Source organism: Macaca nemestrina, chromosome 10 (assembly GCF_043159975.1).
Source record: "Macaca nemestrina isolate mMacNem1 chromosome 10, mMacNem.hap1, whole genome shotgun sequence".
Lineage (NCBI taxonomy): Eukaryota > Metazoa > Chordata > Mammalia > Primates > Cercopithecidae > Macaca > Macaca nemestrina.
The window spans coordinates 22938225-22952171 of NC_092134.1; the positions used below are offsets into that span (position 1 = coordinate 22938225).

Sequence of the window (13947 nt, forward strand, 5' to 3'; positions counted from 1 at the left end):
CCTCCACCTCCTGAGGCAGTGTCCATGTAAATTACTTGGAATTCTGCATGGAAGATTTGTAGTCACCCCCATTTATTTATTTGTTTATGTCAGCGTGGACTCATGGATATTTATACTTTGGATTCTAGTCTAATACTATATTTTGTTGCTCACGTTCTTCGGCTTTGGCTGTTGTGGCTTTTTCATTTGGCTCCTGTGTCCCTTTCACATAACCACATGTTTTTTGCTGTTTTTGAGCCCTTCATTTCTGGCGCTCCGGTATTCTCCAGGCACGTGCTGTACGTTTTCTGTCCCATCTCTAGAATCAGCCATTTCTCCAAGGAGCCCTTTTTTATTGGAGAATGGCATTAGAAACCTAACACTGGGGCCGGGCGCGGTGGCTCACGCCTGTAATCCCAGCACTTTGGGAGGCCGAGACGGGCGGATCACGAGGTCAGGAGATCGAGACCATCCTGGCTAACCCAGTGAAACCCCATCTCTGCTAAAAAATACAAAAACTAGCCGGGCGAGGTGGCGGGCGCCTGTAGTCCCAGCTACTCAGGAGGCTGAGGCAGGAGAATGGCGTAAACCCAGGAGGTGGAGCTTGCAGTGAGCTGAGATCCGACCACTGCCCTCCAGCCTGGGCGACAGAGTGAGACTCCACCTCAAAAAAAAAAAAAAAAAAAAAACTAACACGGGGAGCCCAGTGTGTTCATTGCCGTCTGAGCTGACAGTACAAGGAAATGCATGTGTGCAGTGACCTGTGTATATACACATCAGTCAGCAGTTTTTCTTTTTTCCTTTTCTTGAAACATGCTCTCACTGCATCAGGCTGGAGTGCAGTGGTGTGATCTTGGCTTCACTACAGCCTTGTTCTCCTGGGTTCAGGTGATCCTCCTGCCTCAGCCTCCAGAGTAGCTGGGACCACAGGCATGCACCACCATGCCTGGCTCATTTTTAAAATTTTTCGTAGATACGGGGTCTCATTGTGTTGCCCAGGCTGGTCTCAACTGCTGGGCTTCTTATCCTCCTGCCTCAGCCTCCTAAAGTGCTGAGATTATAGGCATGAGTCACTCACTGTGCCTCATCACTATCAGTATTTCTATATGAAAACATCCATACATATGAAGCTAAATATGACTTCATCCTGTATCTCCAGCTCTAATTCATTACCACATGGATTATTCTAGCCTCCTCCCCTTGCTTATCTTAGCTTCTCCCCTTGCTTCCTATTTCCTCCCACTCCAACAGAGAGAAACCTGGCTTCCACCATCTGCCATCTATATGCAGCATTTTGTTATTCTCAGCAACTGTCATTACTAGAAACTGTTAACTTCCGTTTTTTTAAAATGGTAGATTATAATACAAACTACTCTGTAATTGAATATTTCCCTGGGCAGACAACGTATATCAGACATCATTCCTTGCTCGTACACACGTGTACCTTGTCTTTTTCAAAGGCTGCATGGTATTCCATGGTTTGAATGCTCTCTTAACTTATTCAGTTCTTGCCTCTTGATGAACATCAGCTTATTTCCAATCTTCTGCTACAAGCGTAGAGTAGGGATTATACTTTTTGAACATAAGGGAGGATTTCAGGAAAGTGAAATGCTTGATCAAAGGATACAGATGTTTAAAAATCTGAAATCTGTGTGTGGTAGCTTATGCTTGTAATCCCAGCAACTAGGGGAGCTGACATGGGAGGGTCACTAGAGGCCAGGAGTTCAAGACCAGCCTGGGCAAGTAGCAAGATCCCATTTCTAGCAAAAATTATAAAATTCGCCAGGTGTGGTAGTACGCACTTAGCAACCCAGGAGGCTGAGGCAGGAGGATCGCTTGAGCCCAGGAGGTTGAGGCTGCAGCGAGCCATGATGGCACCATTGCACCCCAGCCTGGGAGAGAGACTGTCACCTCCCACCCTCCCCAAAAATGAAAATCTGACACACAAACAGGCATTAATGAACACCTCCATCTACACCTTCCTGATAGGTAAAAGCTCTACCTGCCTTTCCTCGTCTCAGCCCGTCTCCCTCACTGAATTAACCACTGTCGACTCGGGCTTTCACAGCCTCTGGCTGATGTCCACAAACTCGTTACCAGTCTGTTTGGTATCAGTCCACGTTGACGTACGCTCTGGTGTACACGCTTTCTCTCCTTAGCTAGCTTGGCCTGTGGGCCACGTTTAGAGAATATGACGTGGTATTATTGTGCATATTGATATTTTGCTGCACTTGGCTTCACTGTTCAGGATTTATTTAAGTTGATACTGTAGTTCTAGCTTATTTCATAGCCGAGTATCATAGGCCTGAATGTACTCACCCATTGTCCTGCTGGTTTCATTTTTCTCCAAAAACTCTGCTGTGGCTCTTCCCCTTGTGTGATTCTCTAGGCGTATCTAGGAGTGGACCTGCTTAGGGTGGGGGTGGGGGTGGGGGTGAGGGTGTTGAGAGCACGTCTAGGCTGAGTGATTTTGGTCATTCTTTAGAATGCACGCTCGCAAGCTGCTCCATCCTTGGCGTCAGAAGACCCACTTCTCGAGATGTTACCTCGTGATTTTAATTTGCCAGTGGAGTTGAGCATCTTCTCACATGAGCTATTCATTTTCTCTCATTTATACCATTTAACCATGTTTCTTTTGGGGGTGTAGTTGCATTTTCCAAATATTTTGATCCATTTGCAATTTATTGGGTATAAGGGATACAGCTTTTTCTCAAGATGACCACCCACATAATAATCCAACTTTTACCTACTAAACTGAAACACCACCCTTCTCAAGTGATGCATTGAATTACTATAGCTTTAAGAGTTTGGTGTGCTTCCTTGGTTTTTGTCTGCCTGACGTTTGTTAGGATCGGCCTAAGGCCACCACTGGTATTCTCATATATCAGTATGAATTATGTGTCACTCCCATTCAGCTGTCAATTTTCCCTGAATCATTAAACATTTTTTTTTTTTTTGAGACGGAGTCTGGCTCTGTCACCCAGGCTGGAGTGCAGTGGCGCCATCTCGGCTCACTGCAAGCTCCGCCTCCCAGGTTTACACCATTCTCCTGCCTCAGCCTCCCGAGTAGCTGGGACTACAGGCGCCCGCCACCTCGCCCGGCTAGTTTTTTGTATTTTTTAGTAGAGACGGGGTTTCACCGTGTTAGCCAGGATGGTCTCGATCTCCTGACCTCGTGATCCGCCCGTCTCGGCCTCCCAAAGTGCTGGGATTACAGGCTTGAGCCACCGCGCCCGGCCAAACATTTCTATATAGGAACAAGATAGTTCCTATCTAGGAACATTGACCCAGTGTGACCCCTGGTTGTTTTTTGTTCATTCCAAGGCATTTTTTCCTTCTCATGCCCGATTGTACTGACTAGCACCTCTAGAAGTGTTTGGGAGTGGGCAACAGTGGACTTGGAATGCAACTCTAAAGCGTTAACACTTTTGGTTTCTTGTTATAATAAATGGTACATAGGGATAATTTTTAGAAGATGGATGTTAAATTTTATCAAATTTTTTTTTCTCCATCAGCAGAACTGATCAGTAGTCTCTAGCTGTGTCACCCAGGCTGGAGTGCAGTGGCACGATCTCGGCTCTCTGCAAGCTCCACCTCCCGGGTTCATGCCATTCATTCTCCTGCCTCAGCCTCCTGAGTAGCTGGGACTACAGGTGCCTGCCATCACGCCCAGCTTATTTTTTGTGTTTTTAGTAGAGATGGGGTTTCACCGTGTTAGCCAGGATGGTCTCGATCTCCTACCTTGTGATCTGCCCACCTCAGCTGCCCAAAGTGCTGGGATTGCAGGCGTGAGCCACCGCGCCTGCCCAGAATGGATAGTTTTAAAAATTAGATTTATAATCATCCATCTATCCTTGTATCCTGGTATTTTTAAAAGTGATAAAAGAATCATCTTAGGGAATTTGCAAAACCAGAAGCCCAATCCCAAACCCATCACTGCCAAATAAGCACTAAAGTAACCAGTAAATGAATTCAGTTCTGTTCACCTCTCCATCCCATACCTGTCAGCAATGGGGAGTGTAGAAGTTTTGGATCTGAACAGCCTAAGAAGCATCTCTCCGTTGCTAGTCTCCAAATCTTTTCAGGCTGCTAACAGTGTAGAGCGCGGAGTCTTGGCTTTCTTCACCACACTGACGAGTGAGGCCTTGTGTGTTTAAGACCCCACTGGTGACACTCAGCTTCCCTATCCTTAAAGGGCAGGGAGCCAGGGTGGGCTTCACATGGGCGGACCTGCTACCAGTTGGCCGGTCTACTGTGTAGTCAAGTCCAAGAGGTTCCTGTCCCCTCCAGTCACACGGCCTCCCTGCCCAGTGTGAGCCTCCCCTGCTTCCCCACAGAGGGGCAGGCCCGGGTGTGGAGTGGAGGCCCTTGGTGCTCATCACTCCCCCTCCCACAGGAGAACAGTCACCACCACACTAAGAATTTATCATAGAATAGATTTATTTACCTGAAACCATGTCTGTGCCACGCTCATTGTTACCAGCACAGAAAAGAAACAAACTGATCTCTATTTACAGTCTAAAGTCAAACATGCGTTGTGATAAATTGACATTTAGCATTTTATTAAGATAAATGCATCACAATATTTGTATTGCACCAACCTGTCTACTTCTGATTTCATTAAATAAGTTACATTTAATATAGTGCGAAATAGCTGTCTACACACTCAGAAAATAACTGAAAACTGGAGGCCTACACTTTAACCATTCAACACCTGTAGTGTTTTTAATGAATTTATAAATAAGCAAACTGTACAGGGCCAATTAAAAAGTAGCATGTTCCAATGTCACTGGAGAGGAATCTGGCTACTTACAACTGAAGGCATGCATTACAATTGAATACTGTACATTTATATAAACTATGACATTTTGCAGAGAAATGTGGCGACTTGGCTGACAGCTTCCAAGTTCTTAGATAAGGTTTCAGAGCCTCATTCCTCTTGCAGCAAAGAAACCAAACTTCTCTGGAGAGGCTTTCTGATTAAGCTAAATTGTACATTTGTAATCATTATTTTGATTTAAAAGCTAACAACCCCATTGGTAATACACATTTCCTCCACATAACACACAGTGAGTTGGGAACTTTTTTACTTTTCTTTTTCCCCAACATCAATCATGCAGAGGGTTGGTAGATGTGTTGCTAAAAACGCACATGCACGCAACCGAACACCCTTACATTTCTGCAAAATGGTTTAGGAAGCGGTTACTCCAGTATTGCTGAAAAGGAAAGAGAGAGGAAATCAGCTTCATGAAATACAGGGAGGAAACGTTAGAATACCTATTTAAATAGATGAAGATCAACAGCGACAGATGAAAAGGAACATTCAGCTTGATCTTTTCAAGGTTTCAAGACCAGCATTTCTGATTTACTGTCCCTGAGGCGCCGCCCACACAGGGTAGCATCTAGAAGCACTGGCTCAGTGACACAGACTCCTCGTGTCGTTTGGCTACAGAATAAAGGTTCTGGAGGAAAATCCCATGAGGCAGACACAATCATTGCAGGTATGAAAGCAGCGAGACAGGCAAAAGGACAAGGTCTTGGTTAGTGGTGCAGAGGGTGAGGTTGATGAAGTGAGCAGCCAGTAGCAGCACAGCCTTCCTGTCCCTACCCCGTGGGCACCCGGCCTCTGGCTGCTGGCCTGCCTTGCCTAGCCCTAGAGGGGCAACTCCTCCACATCATTCTCCTCAGTAAGGGAGGGTGAAGCCTACCCTTCTTGCTAACTGCAGGGGGTGTTTGGACAATTTGGTGGTTACAGTCACAGTGCAACTGCTGCCTCTGCTCACAGGCACTGCAGACGTGGTATGCTCTGGACCTGGGCAGTGGCTAGATGCTTGGTAGACACTGAGCTAATGCTTGTGGTCTCAGATCTCCTGAGGTCTGCCTGCCTCAATCAAGGCTGAGGCTCCAGTCCGGGGGGATGTGGGAGCAGCTGTTGTGAGGGAAGTCGGCCAGATGCCCTGCTTGCCTGGGAGCTCACTGAGCACAAGGCACGGCTTCCTCCAGAATGGATCCTCTGCATTCTGCAGTAATGATTTCCCAGTTAGGTTATGTATGAGATTGTTGTTGTTCTGGGCAAAGCTCAAAGAGGCCAGGGGAGGCACAGGGTGGCAACAAGTGACACTGATGGCTGGGCCTTCAGCCACCTGCCCATCAGGAAAGAATGTGGAACTGAGTTTCAAACAAGAGCCGCCTGACAGTAGGCGCACTGTGGGGCTGGGCAGTTGCTGCCTCACTGCTGGGTGAGGGCCTGAGGCCAGGGATGTGCTAAGACCACGGTGCTGGACCTGGTCTTTATGGATTGACCTGAGGAGGAGATGCTGAAATGTTTTCACCCGGCAAAGCCTTACAGTGAAATGGACCAAGTGGCCCTGCTCAAAGCAGCAGTGGGCCTAACCCGCTCCCAGCTGTCTGGGCCAAGGGAAGTGGGTCCCTCCATGGGCTCCTCTGTGGGCGGGAGGGGTCTGAAGCTGAGAAACCATGAAGCTAGCCAGGGGCTGTGTGACAGCAGGCCACACTACACTTTTTGTAAAGGCCACTAGGTCAAGGAACTAAGGAAAAGCTGAGTTTTGTTTGCACTGAATAGTAATAGTGCAGCACTCAAGTCAGTTTGCAGCCCAGAGATGCATTCCTTGCATTTGGCCCATTCAACCCATTTCTTGTTACATCTCATGATGCTCAAACTGGCAAAATTTACCCCCTGCCCCAAATGTTCCCTGCTGGGCAAAGCAGCCTCCCTTCCCGAGAGCCACAGCTGCCTGCAAGCAGCCTTGGAGGCCTCACAGTAAGCCTGATTTGCCTCGAATACCTGGGCTCAAGCAATCCTTCTGCTGTGGCCCCCAAAGGGCTGCGACTACAGGAATAAGCCACCACATTTCCAGCCACGGAGTGTGCTTTTAAGAGTCGGTCTCCAGGTTCCACCTCCACCCCTTGAACATAGCCTTCTGAACTAAGCAGCACCTTGTCCTGCTTGATGTCTCCTAACCCTCCCCAAACTCCATCTGCATTACATCTACTGGTCATCCCAGTAACCAGAGCCTAATTACATTTTCAAGAATATAGTTGAGGCCTCACACCCTGGCTAAGGAGTAAGCTGGTTTTTGGGCTGTGCAGAGCCATGTCCTACTAACTGTGCTTTAACATCCCCTGGAGTGATACGTCTTAGCCACAAAGGACAAGACCAAGCAAGGGGGGTGGGGGAGTGGGGAAGTGGCCTATTTAAGATGAACCCATTGATACCCAGAGTTCACTGGTTCAGTTACTTGCTTTCACTAGTTTTTAGCTTTTTAATGAACAAGTAGCAATGTTCTGGGATGATTCCTGGCAGCTGTGAACCCTCATTTTAGCACTACAGACGGCACAGCTCCTTCAGCCTGTTGGTTTGGCTGAAATGCCTCTCCCCACTCTGGCTTTTGCCTGGCTTGGGCCCTCCCGGTCATCTTGTGGAGCCGCTGTCCTAGGCAGCCTGTGGAGGTCTATGAAAGCCACACCTCCAGCCAGCTGATGCCGCACCCAAGTCACATGGCAGGTGCCACAGGCAACCCCGCTGCTCACAGGACATCAGGGAGCACAGCAGCCTCTGACATGGGGGTGGCTTATAAGTTAGTGACATACAGTTATCTCACTTGGTAGCAGTCACCTTTAGGCTAAAGCATCCAAATCCCAGGGAAGAAAATACTCACGTTAGTTGATGGATGTTGGAAGGCATTGGAGGAAAACACCACAGTTAGGACTGTTAATGACTTACACACTGTTGGTGAGACTCATCTTGAACATGCGCAAACATTGATCGTAGTAACGGTGGTGGTGGTTAGTGCCACATTCAAATAAAAATAGTTCTATACAATATGTTCATTTGGTCATGTGCTATTTACAGATTTTACAAAACACACACATACACACGCACACTTGCCCTTATGTTCTCTACACCAGGCCAGCAGAAACTTGCATAAAATGTACACCACAGATGACAATTAGTGCCTGTACATTAAGAATACAATTCCTATGACTACCTACGCAGCAGAGCAGGAGCCTTCTTCCCCTCAAGCAGAGTACAACTAAAGTTCTGAGCTAAGAACTGGAGAGAAAGTTGGACATGTCTGTTAGTCCCAGGTAAGCCACTTAAGAGTTAAAGACAAGACAGTTATTTTTCTCTGTCCATTTAAAATGTTTTATTTTTTTAAAACTAGATTGTGATGTGCCACTGAAATAGGCAATGTTGGCAAAACAATGTCTGTTACAATAAAATACATTAGACATTTAAATAAATAACCTTAAAAACTATGTGAAGGGACATAAACCCAGTCGATTGAATCTGAAACAATGTTTTCTGCACAAGCGAGTACAGGCATACCTCTCATTAAAACTGATGTAAACTGAACAAACCATCGCAATCCTAAAGAAGCAGCCAAGCAGGGCAGGGGTGAGGTGGGGAGAGGGTGGGGGGGGGGTGGGATGGGGTGAACGGAGGCCGAAGTGGGTGAGGGAAGTAGCAAACCAAAACAATACTGACTGAGGTAGCAAGACTCTGCTCAGTGCAGAAAAATTGGCTTATGAATAAAAATTAGACTCTGATACCAAATTAAATCCAGATCATCATGCAAAAGACACAATACATGCTATTTAGTTTTAGGAAAAAAACCACACACATTCATTTCCTAAAATCTGCTGCCAATTAATTTGCTGACAATGTCTGCTGGCTCAACTATTTTTTTTTTATACAAGGATGAGTATTAAACAGAACACTGTACATGCTTTTTCATCTACAAAAAAATATTTGCATAAAATAGTGTTAGTTCTCTGTACATGTCAATGGACACTTTAATTATGTGTATAAAAAAGGAAAATCTTGCCCCACTGGAGTCAGAAAAAGCAAAACAAAATCTAGAGTATGAAACCTCCATCACCAGCCAGTATGTTCATGTGAAAATTCAGCAGAAATAGACAGTTGCTTTAAACAATAAAAAAAATTAATTAAGTTAAACATCTTCTTTATGGAAAACTGTCAGTCAAGACCAGAACATATCACTAAAGTTAGTGTCTGTGCTATAGACCCAGATCACCAGGGGCATTATGAGCAGCACAAACGGCCAGGAAATCCCATCGGTGCATGCCGAGAACGAGCAGGATTTGGTGGCAGGCTGCACACACTCTTTACCAGGTTCCAGGTAGTTGCGGGCCACAAACTTGAGCGTCTCGTCCATGAGAATCACGGGCAAGGAGATTTTCAGCACCATCAGCCACTGGGTCACGTTCAGCGGTGTGATCTGGAAGATGAGCTGACACACAGAGAAGATGCGTCATGCCTCCAGTCTCCCCAGGAAGGTGGCTGGTCCCCAGCCCAAGCCTCACCCAACCACTTACTGGCAAGGGTTCGACATAGAGGATCAGGAAGTGGAGTGACATGGACAGGCAGATGGAGCCCACGAGCCAGATGTTCTCCCAGGGGGGCATCCTCAGCAAGGACTGGTTTTCGGACAAGCTGCAGAGCAAGGAGAGGTGGGGGAACGTACCCTCAAAGGCAAGGCACATGTCACAGTGGTAGTAAGACCCTGTTGGACTACACTTCAGTAAGGTGGCTATTAATCTGGCACCATCCACTAACCTAACTCCACTAACTTTCTACAGTGGCAAAGCTGAAGAGAATGTCCTAATGTAGGACAAACTGAGTTGTATGTCTATGTTCTGGCATAGCAGACCCCATCTTAGTGGGTTCAAAGCTGTTCCCAATTGCCCTGGAGACATGGGCTATTTAGAAATTTCCATTTTTGTCACGGGCTTAATTGGATGGTACCATTTGTGTGAAGGGGTGAGGTTCCTTCCCTGTGGGTGCTGGCATACAGGGGTACCAAAGTTCCTATTTTTGGCCCCCCACGGTTTCTTTTAAGGAAGAGCTCCAAAGAAACACAGGGCTAAGCACTCCCACTACTTCCTGGAGGTGACGACAGCTCATGCTTTTAAAACTGGTGTTGCCTGTTCTCCTTTCTTTTTGGAAGGGAAGAACTGTCCTGTGATCCTTAATCAACCGTGACTACACACAATTCCCCAGTGCCCTGGCAGCATGCTCGCCTCAGCCTGCCGTGAAGGTGCACTAACCTGTTGAGGGCGTTACACATTTCTATAGTTACTAGAACAGAGAGCGCCATTGTCATCGGGTATGGGGATTCAAAGATTGCACAATCCACGCCTTCAAAGTCCGGGTTGTCCTCTTTACACTGTAGGAAATGACTCTGCAAGAAAATCCAAATTCCTATCAGCCTAGTGTATTTTCTAAGTCCAGGCACCAACCCCATACCAAGCCTAGCACACAGACCAGCCTGAGTGCAGAGCCAGCCAAAAGGTTCACCCCAATTTCTCAGAGAAGCCCTGGTCCTTCAGAATCATCTTAGATGTAACTGTTTATCATTTGAGTCTTAAGATGATTTGACAGATACCCAAACTACAGAAAGGTCAAGGCCTCACAACACTTCTCATGTAAGGTACAAAAAGAAAAGTGACTGAGTACCAGCTGGTAGAAGGTCACTCTTGGACCACCGTCAGCAGCAATGAACCACCATGCAGCAGCACCCACGGTAGCAGCGCCGACGTAACCTGGGAACAAATAACGACGCTGATGCACTTGCCTCTGCAGGGCTCGCTGCCACCGAGGCCATGCAGGCCAATCCCCACAAGGATGAAGATTAAAGACATGGGACGGTAACGGTAACCAGAGCCTGTGGTGATACCACCATCTGCTCACGCCTGGTAGCCAGAGCAACTAGAGCCTGGTTTCTGAAGGATAGGGGTATTTCTGGTACGTAAGAACTGGATAACTTTTCCTCCAGAATGTGTGAGAAAAAGCACTTGCTCCATCCTGTGCCAACCTTTCCCCTTGCCATGCCTTCTCCTCTCAGCAGGTAGTACTTCAAGGCTGCAAGTGTGTGTGTCCTCCACGTAAGGCTGCACAGTGTTGGGGGACTAGATCACACCATGACTTTTGGGCAAACTAATGCTGCTACTTGTACACAGATTTATTTGCTCCATTAGAGGGCCAGCAGCAGCTTTCTAGGGAAGTGCCGTCAGGAGCTAGGGTGAACACTGAGCAGCATGGCCCTGCCCTCAGCAGCTCCTGGGATTTCCCCCAGTATTAGCTTTGAGTTTAGGAAGTTTACTGCAAAGAAACAACAAGGTGCAGCAGAGAATACACAGAATACAGACGAGGTGAATATCCCCATGTGGTAGCACCAAAAATAACAAGTGCATATACCCACTAACCCACGAATTATAATGGAGCATGAAGGCTGCTGGCTGCAAGGATGAGGCGCTACGCATGTCCAGATATGGAAGAATCTGACAAGCAGGAAGAAGGCAAGACAAGGGTCAGCATGGAGGTGTGCACAGCATGCTGCAATCTTTCCGGAAGGGCACAGGGTACATGAGCACCTCAACGCCAGAGGGAAGTGACTGGCCCAAACCCTTTCAACTCTATGCCATTGTGTGCTTTTTGAATTTTAAGTCATGTGAATATATTATGAAAACACAATGCCTTCCTATGGGATCCCAGGGAAGTGGTTTCACCTTACTTTCCCAATCTATGAAATGTGGAAGAACCAACGGCACCTGGGGTGAGGAATATGAGGGCTAAATAGATGATCTATGTATAAAAGGGACCAGCCACTGCGCAGTCCTTCTTTACTTATGGAAACAGAGACTACATTTTTTTATCTTGGTGACAATTATCTATTCAAATCCCACCTATGAACTCTTAGAAGGCAGAACCCAGCATGAATCATTCTTATCCCTTTGCACACAGGGCTAAATCTGAAAATGCTGATGTTTAATTGCTCATTCACAAAAGCCCAAGTAAGGGCAGGATGCTCAAACTGGAACTAACTGTGAAAGGACTTTAGTAAATTGGGTGTATAGTTCATCGAACTGTAAGAAGGCATCTCTGTCTTTTGCTACCCTATACAGGGATAGAAGAAAAAATATGCTTTTAAGGGATGAATTTACAAAATTTCAGATCACAAACATTTTGTTTAAACATCAGTAATATAAAAAAATTGTACTCACAGCCAATAGCCAAGTAACGGAAAAAGAGCCACCCGCTGATCAATGGTTCCTTTGGGTTCCGGGGAGGTTTATTCATGATGTCCAGATCAGGAGGGTTGAACCCCAGTGCAGTGGCAGGCAGGCCATCTGTCACCAGATTGACCCAGAGCAGCTGAACAGGAATCAAAGCCTCGGGAAATCCAAGGGCTGCTGTCAGGAAAATACTGTTTCCAATCAAGAAAAGAAGACAGAGAGCCCAAATGACTTCTGGCCACTATTTAAAGAGCATCATCACCCCCTCCTCCTCCAGAAAAATAAATGACAACAACGATTAAATAACTTCAGGTAATCCGTAAAACACTTATACCCAATTTTGAATTACAGTTCACTTTTACTTAGTTTATTACTTAAATTCAGATGACTGAGGCCGGGTGTGGTGGCTTATGCCTATAATCCCAGCACTATGGGAAGCCAAGATGGGCAGACTACCAGAGCTCAGTAGTTAAGAGACCAGCCTGGGCAACATGGTGAAACCTCATTTCTACTAAAATGCAAAAAACTGGCCGGGAGTGGTGGCACATGCCTGTAATCCCAGCTGTTTGAAGGCTTGAACCTAGGAGGTGGAGAGGGCAGTGAGCTGAGATCGTGCCACTGCCTGAAGCCTGGGTGACAGTGAGACTTGTCTCAAAAAAATAAATAAAAATAAAAAAATAAGCTGACTGAGATAAAGCCAACTTTTGGAGGGCAAGAATTTCACATGACTGTCTGGTTAATTTAAGCTCAGTTTCATGTTAAAGAGGATTCTTTGCATGTTGCGGCAGCTGCAGACAACCCTCCCGAGGGCCAAAGCACCACTGCTTCCATAAGGCATTTCTGTCTTGCCCACTCCCCTCCCTCTTCCAACTCAGGCACAAAGACCAAAGCTGCTGCAATCTGGAGAGCAAACTGGGAGAACTGGGCTCCACGACCCATTTAGATAAAGGCATACAGTAAGTGATGCTGTCACAGAGACCTACCAGACAACTTCCCCAACGTTGGATGAGATGAGGTAGCGGATGAACTGTTTCATGTTGTTGTAGATTGCCCGCCCCTCCTCAACGGCAGCCACTATGGTGGAGAAGTTGTCATCCGCCAAGACCATCTCAGAGGCAGTTTTAGCCACCGCAGTGCCAGAGCCCATAGCAATGCCAATCTCAGATTTCTTCAGAGCAGGAGCATCGTTCACGCCATCACCAGTCTGAAAGGGAAAGCAATGGTTGGGTCAGCCAGTTGGCATGGCACACTCACACCCCTGGGCAAAAGCCCACTGAATGGGAACCAGGAGGAAAATGAATAGAGCCGTATAGGTCTCTTGACAAAGAGTTATAGAATTTTTGTTTCTTAAGTTGGTGTCACAAAACACATTTTACCTAGGAAATGTAAAATTACCAAATAAGTTTACTGAAGTGGGACAAAGGGGACTTCAAATTTATCTGTATTATCTTACTAAAAACAAAAACAGAACCTATGTGGCAGTCAAGAGGAAGTACTTGTATCCACATGGATAAATTTTAAGTAGAAAGGTGAAGATTGCAAAAATATGCAAATTTTTATGTTTCTGAGATGGAGTCCTACTCTGTCGTCCAGGCTGTAGGGCAGTGGCGCACTCTCGGCTCACTGCAGCTTCCGCCTCCTCGGTTCCAGTGGTTCTCCTGCCTCAGTCTCCCAAGTAGCTGGGATTACAGGTGCCCACCACCACACCCAGTAATTTTTTGTATTTTTAGTAGAGACGGGGTTTCACCATGTTGGCCAGGCTGGTGTTGAACTCCTGACCCTAAGTGATTCACCTGCCTTGGTCTCCTAAGTGTTGGGGTTACAGGCGTGAGCCACTGTACTCGGCCAAAAAATATGTCTTCAAAAACATGCAAAAATAATATTGTCTACAGACACAAAAACAGCACT

The 13947-nt window shown here is 46.5% G+C and overlaps 1 protein-coding gene across 3 annotated transcripts in view; it reads right to left on the bottom strand.

Annotated features, from left to right (window-relative positions):
* Positions 1-4401: 4401 nt before the first annotated feature.
* Positions 4402-13947, bottom strand: part of LOC105493427 (ATPase sarcoplasmic/endoplasmic reticulum Ca2+ transporting 2) — a 70576-nt gene continuing 61030 nt past the window's right edge. The window contains exons 15-22 of one of the 3 annotated variants that reach the window (XR_003020869.2): positions 13023-13243; positions 12028-12230; positions 10481-10566; positions 10072-10205; positions 9340-9457; positions 9134-9254; positions 7659-8053; positions 4402-5195 (exon numbers count right to left, since the gene is read on the bottom strand). Coding sequence is in view for 2 of the 3 variants with exons in the window: in XM_011761045.3 (XP_011759347.1) it covers positions 8985-9254; positions 9340-9457; positions 10072-10205; positions 10481-10566; positions 12028-12230; positions 13023-13243 (1032 nt within the window). In the remaining variant the exon portion in view is untranslated. Of the gene's footprint in view, positions 5196-7658; positions 8054-8671; positions 9255-9339; positions 9458-10071; positions 10206-10480; positions 10567-12027; positions 12231-13022; positions 13244-13947 lie in introns of those variants that run through there. The other 2 variants (XM_011761046.3, XM_011761045.3) reach the window with 2 other exon arrangements.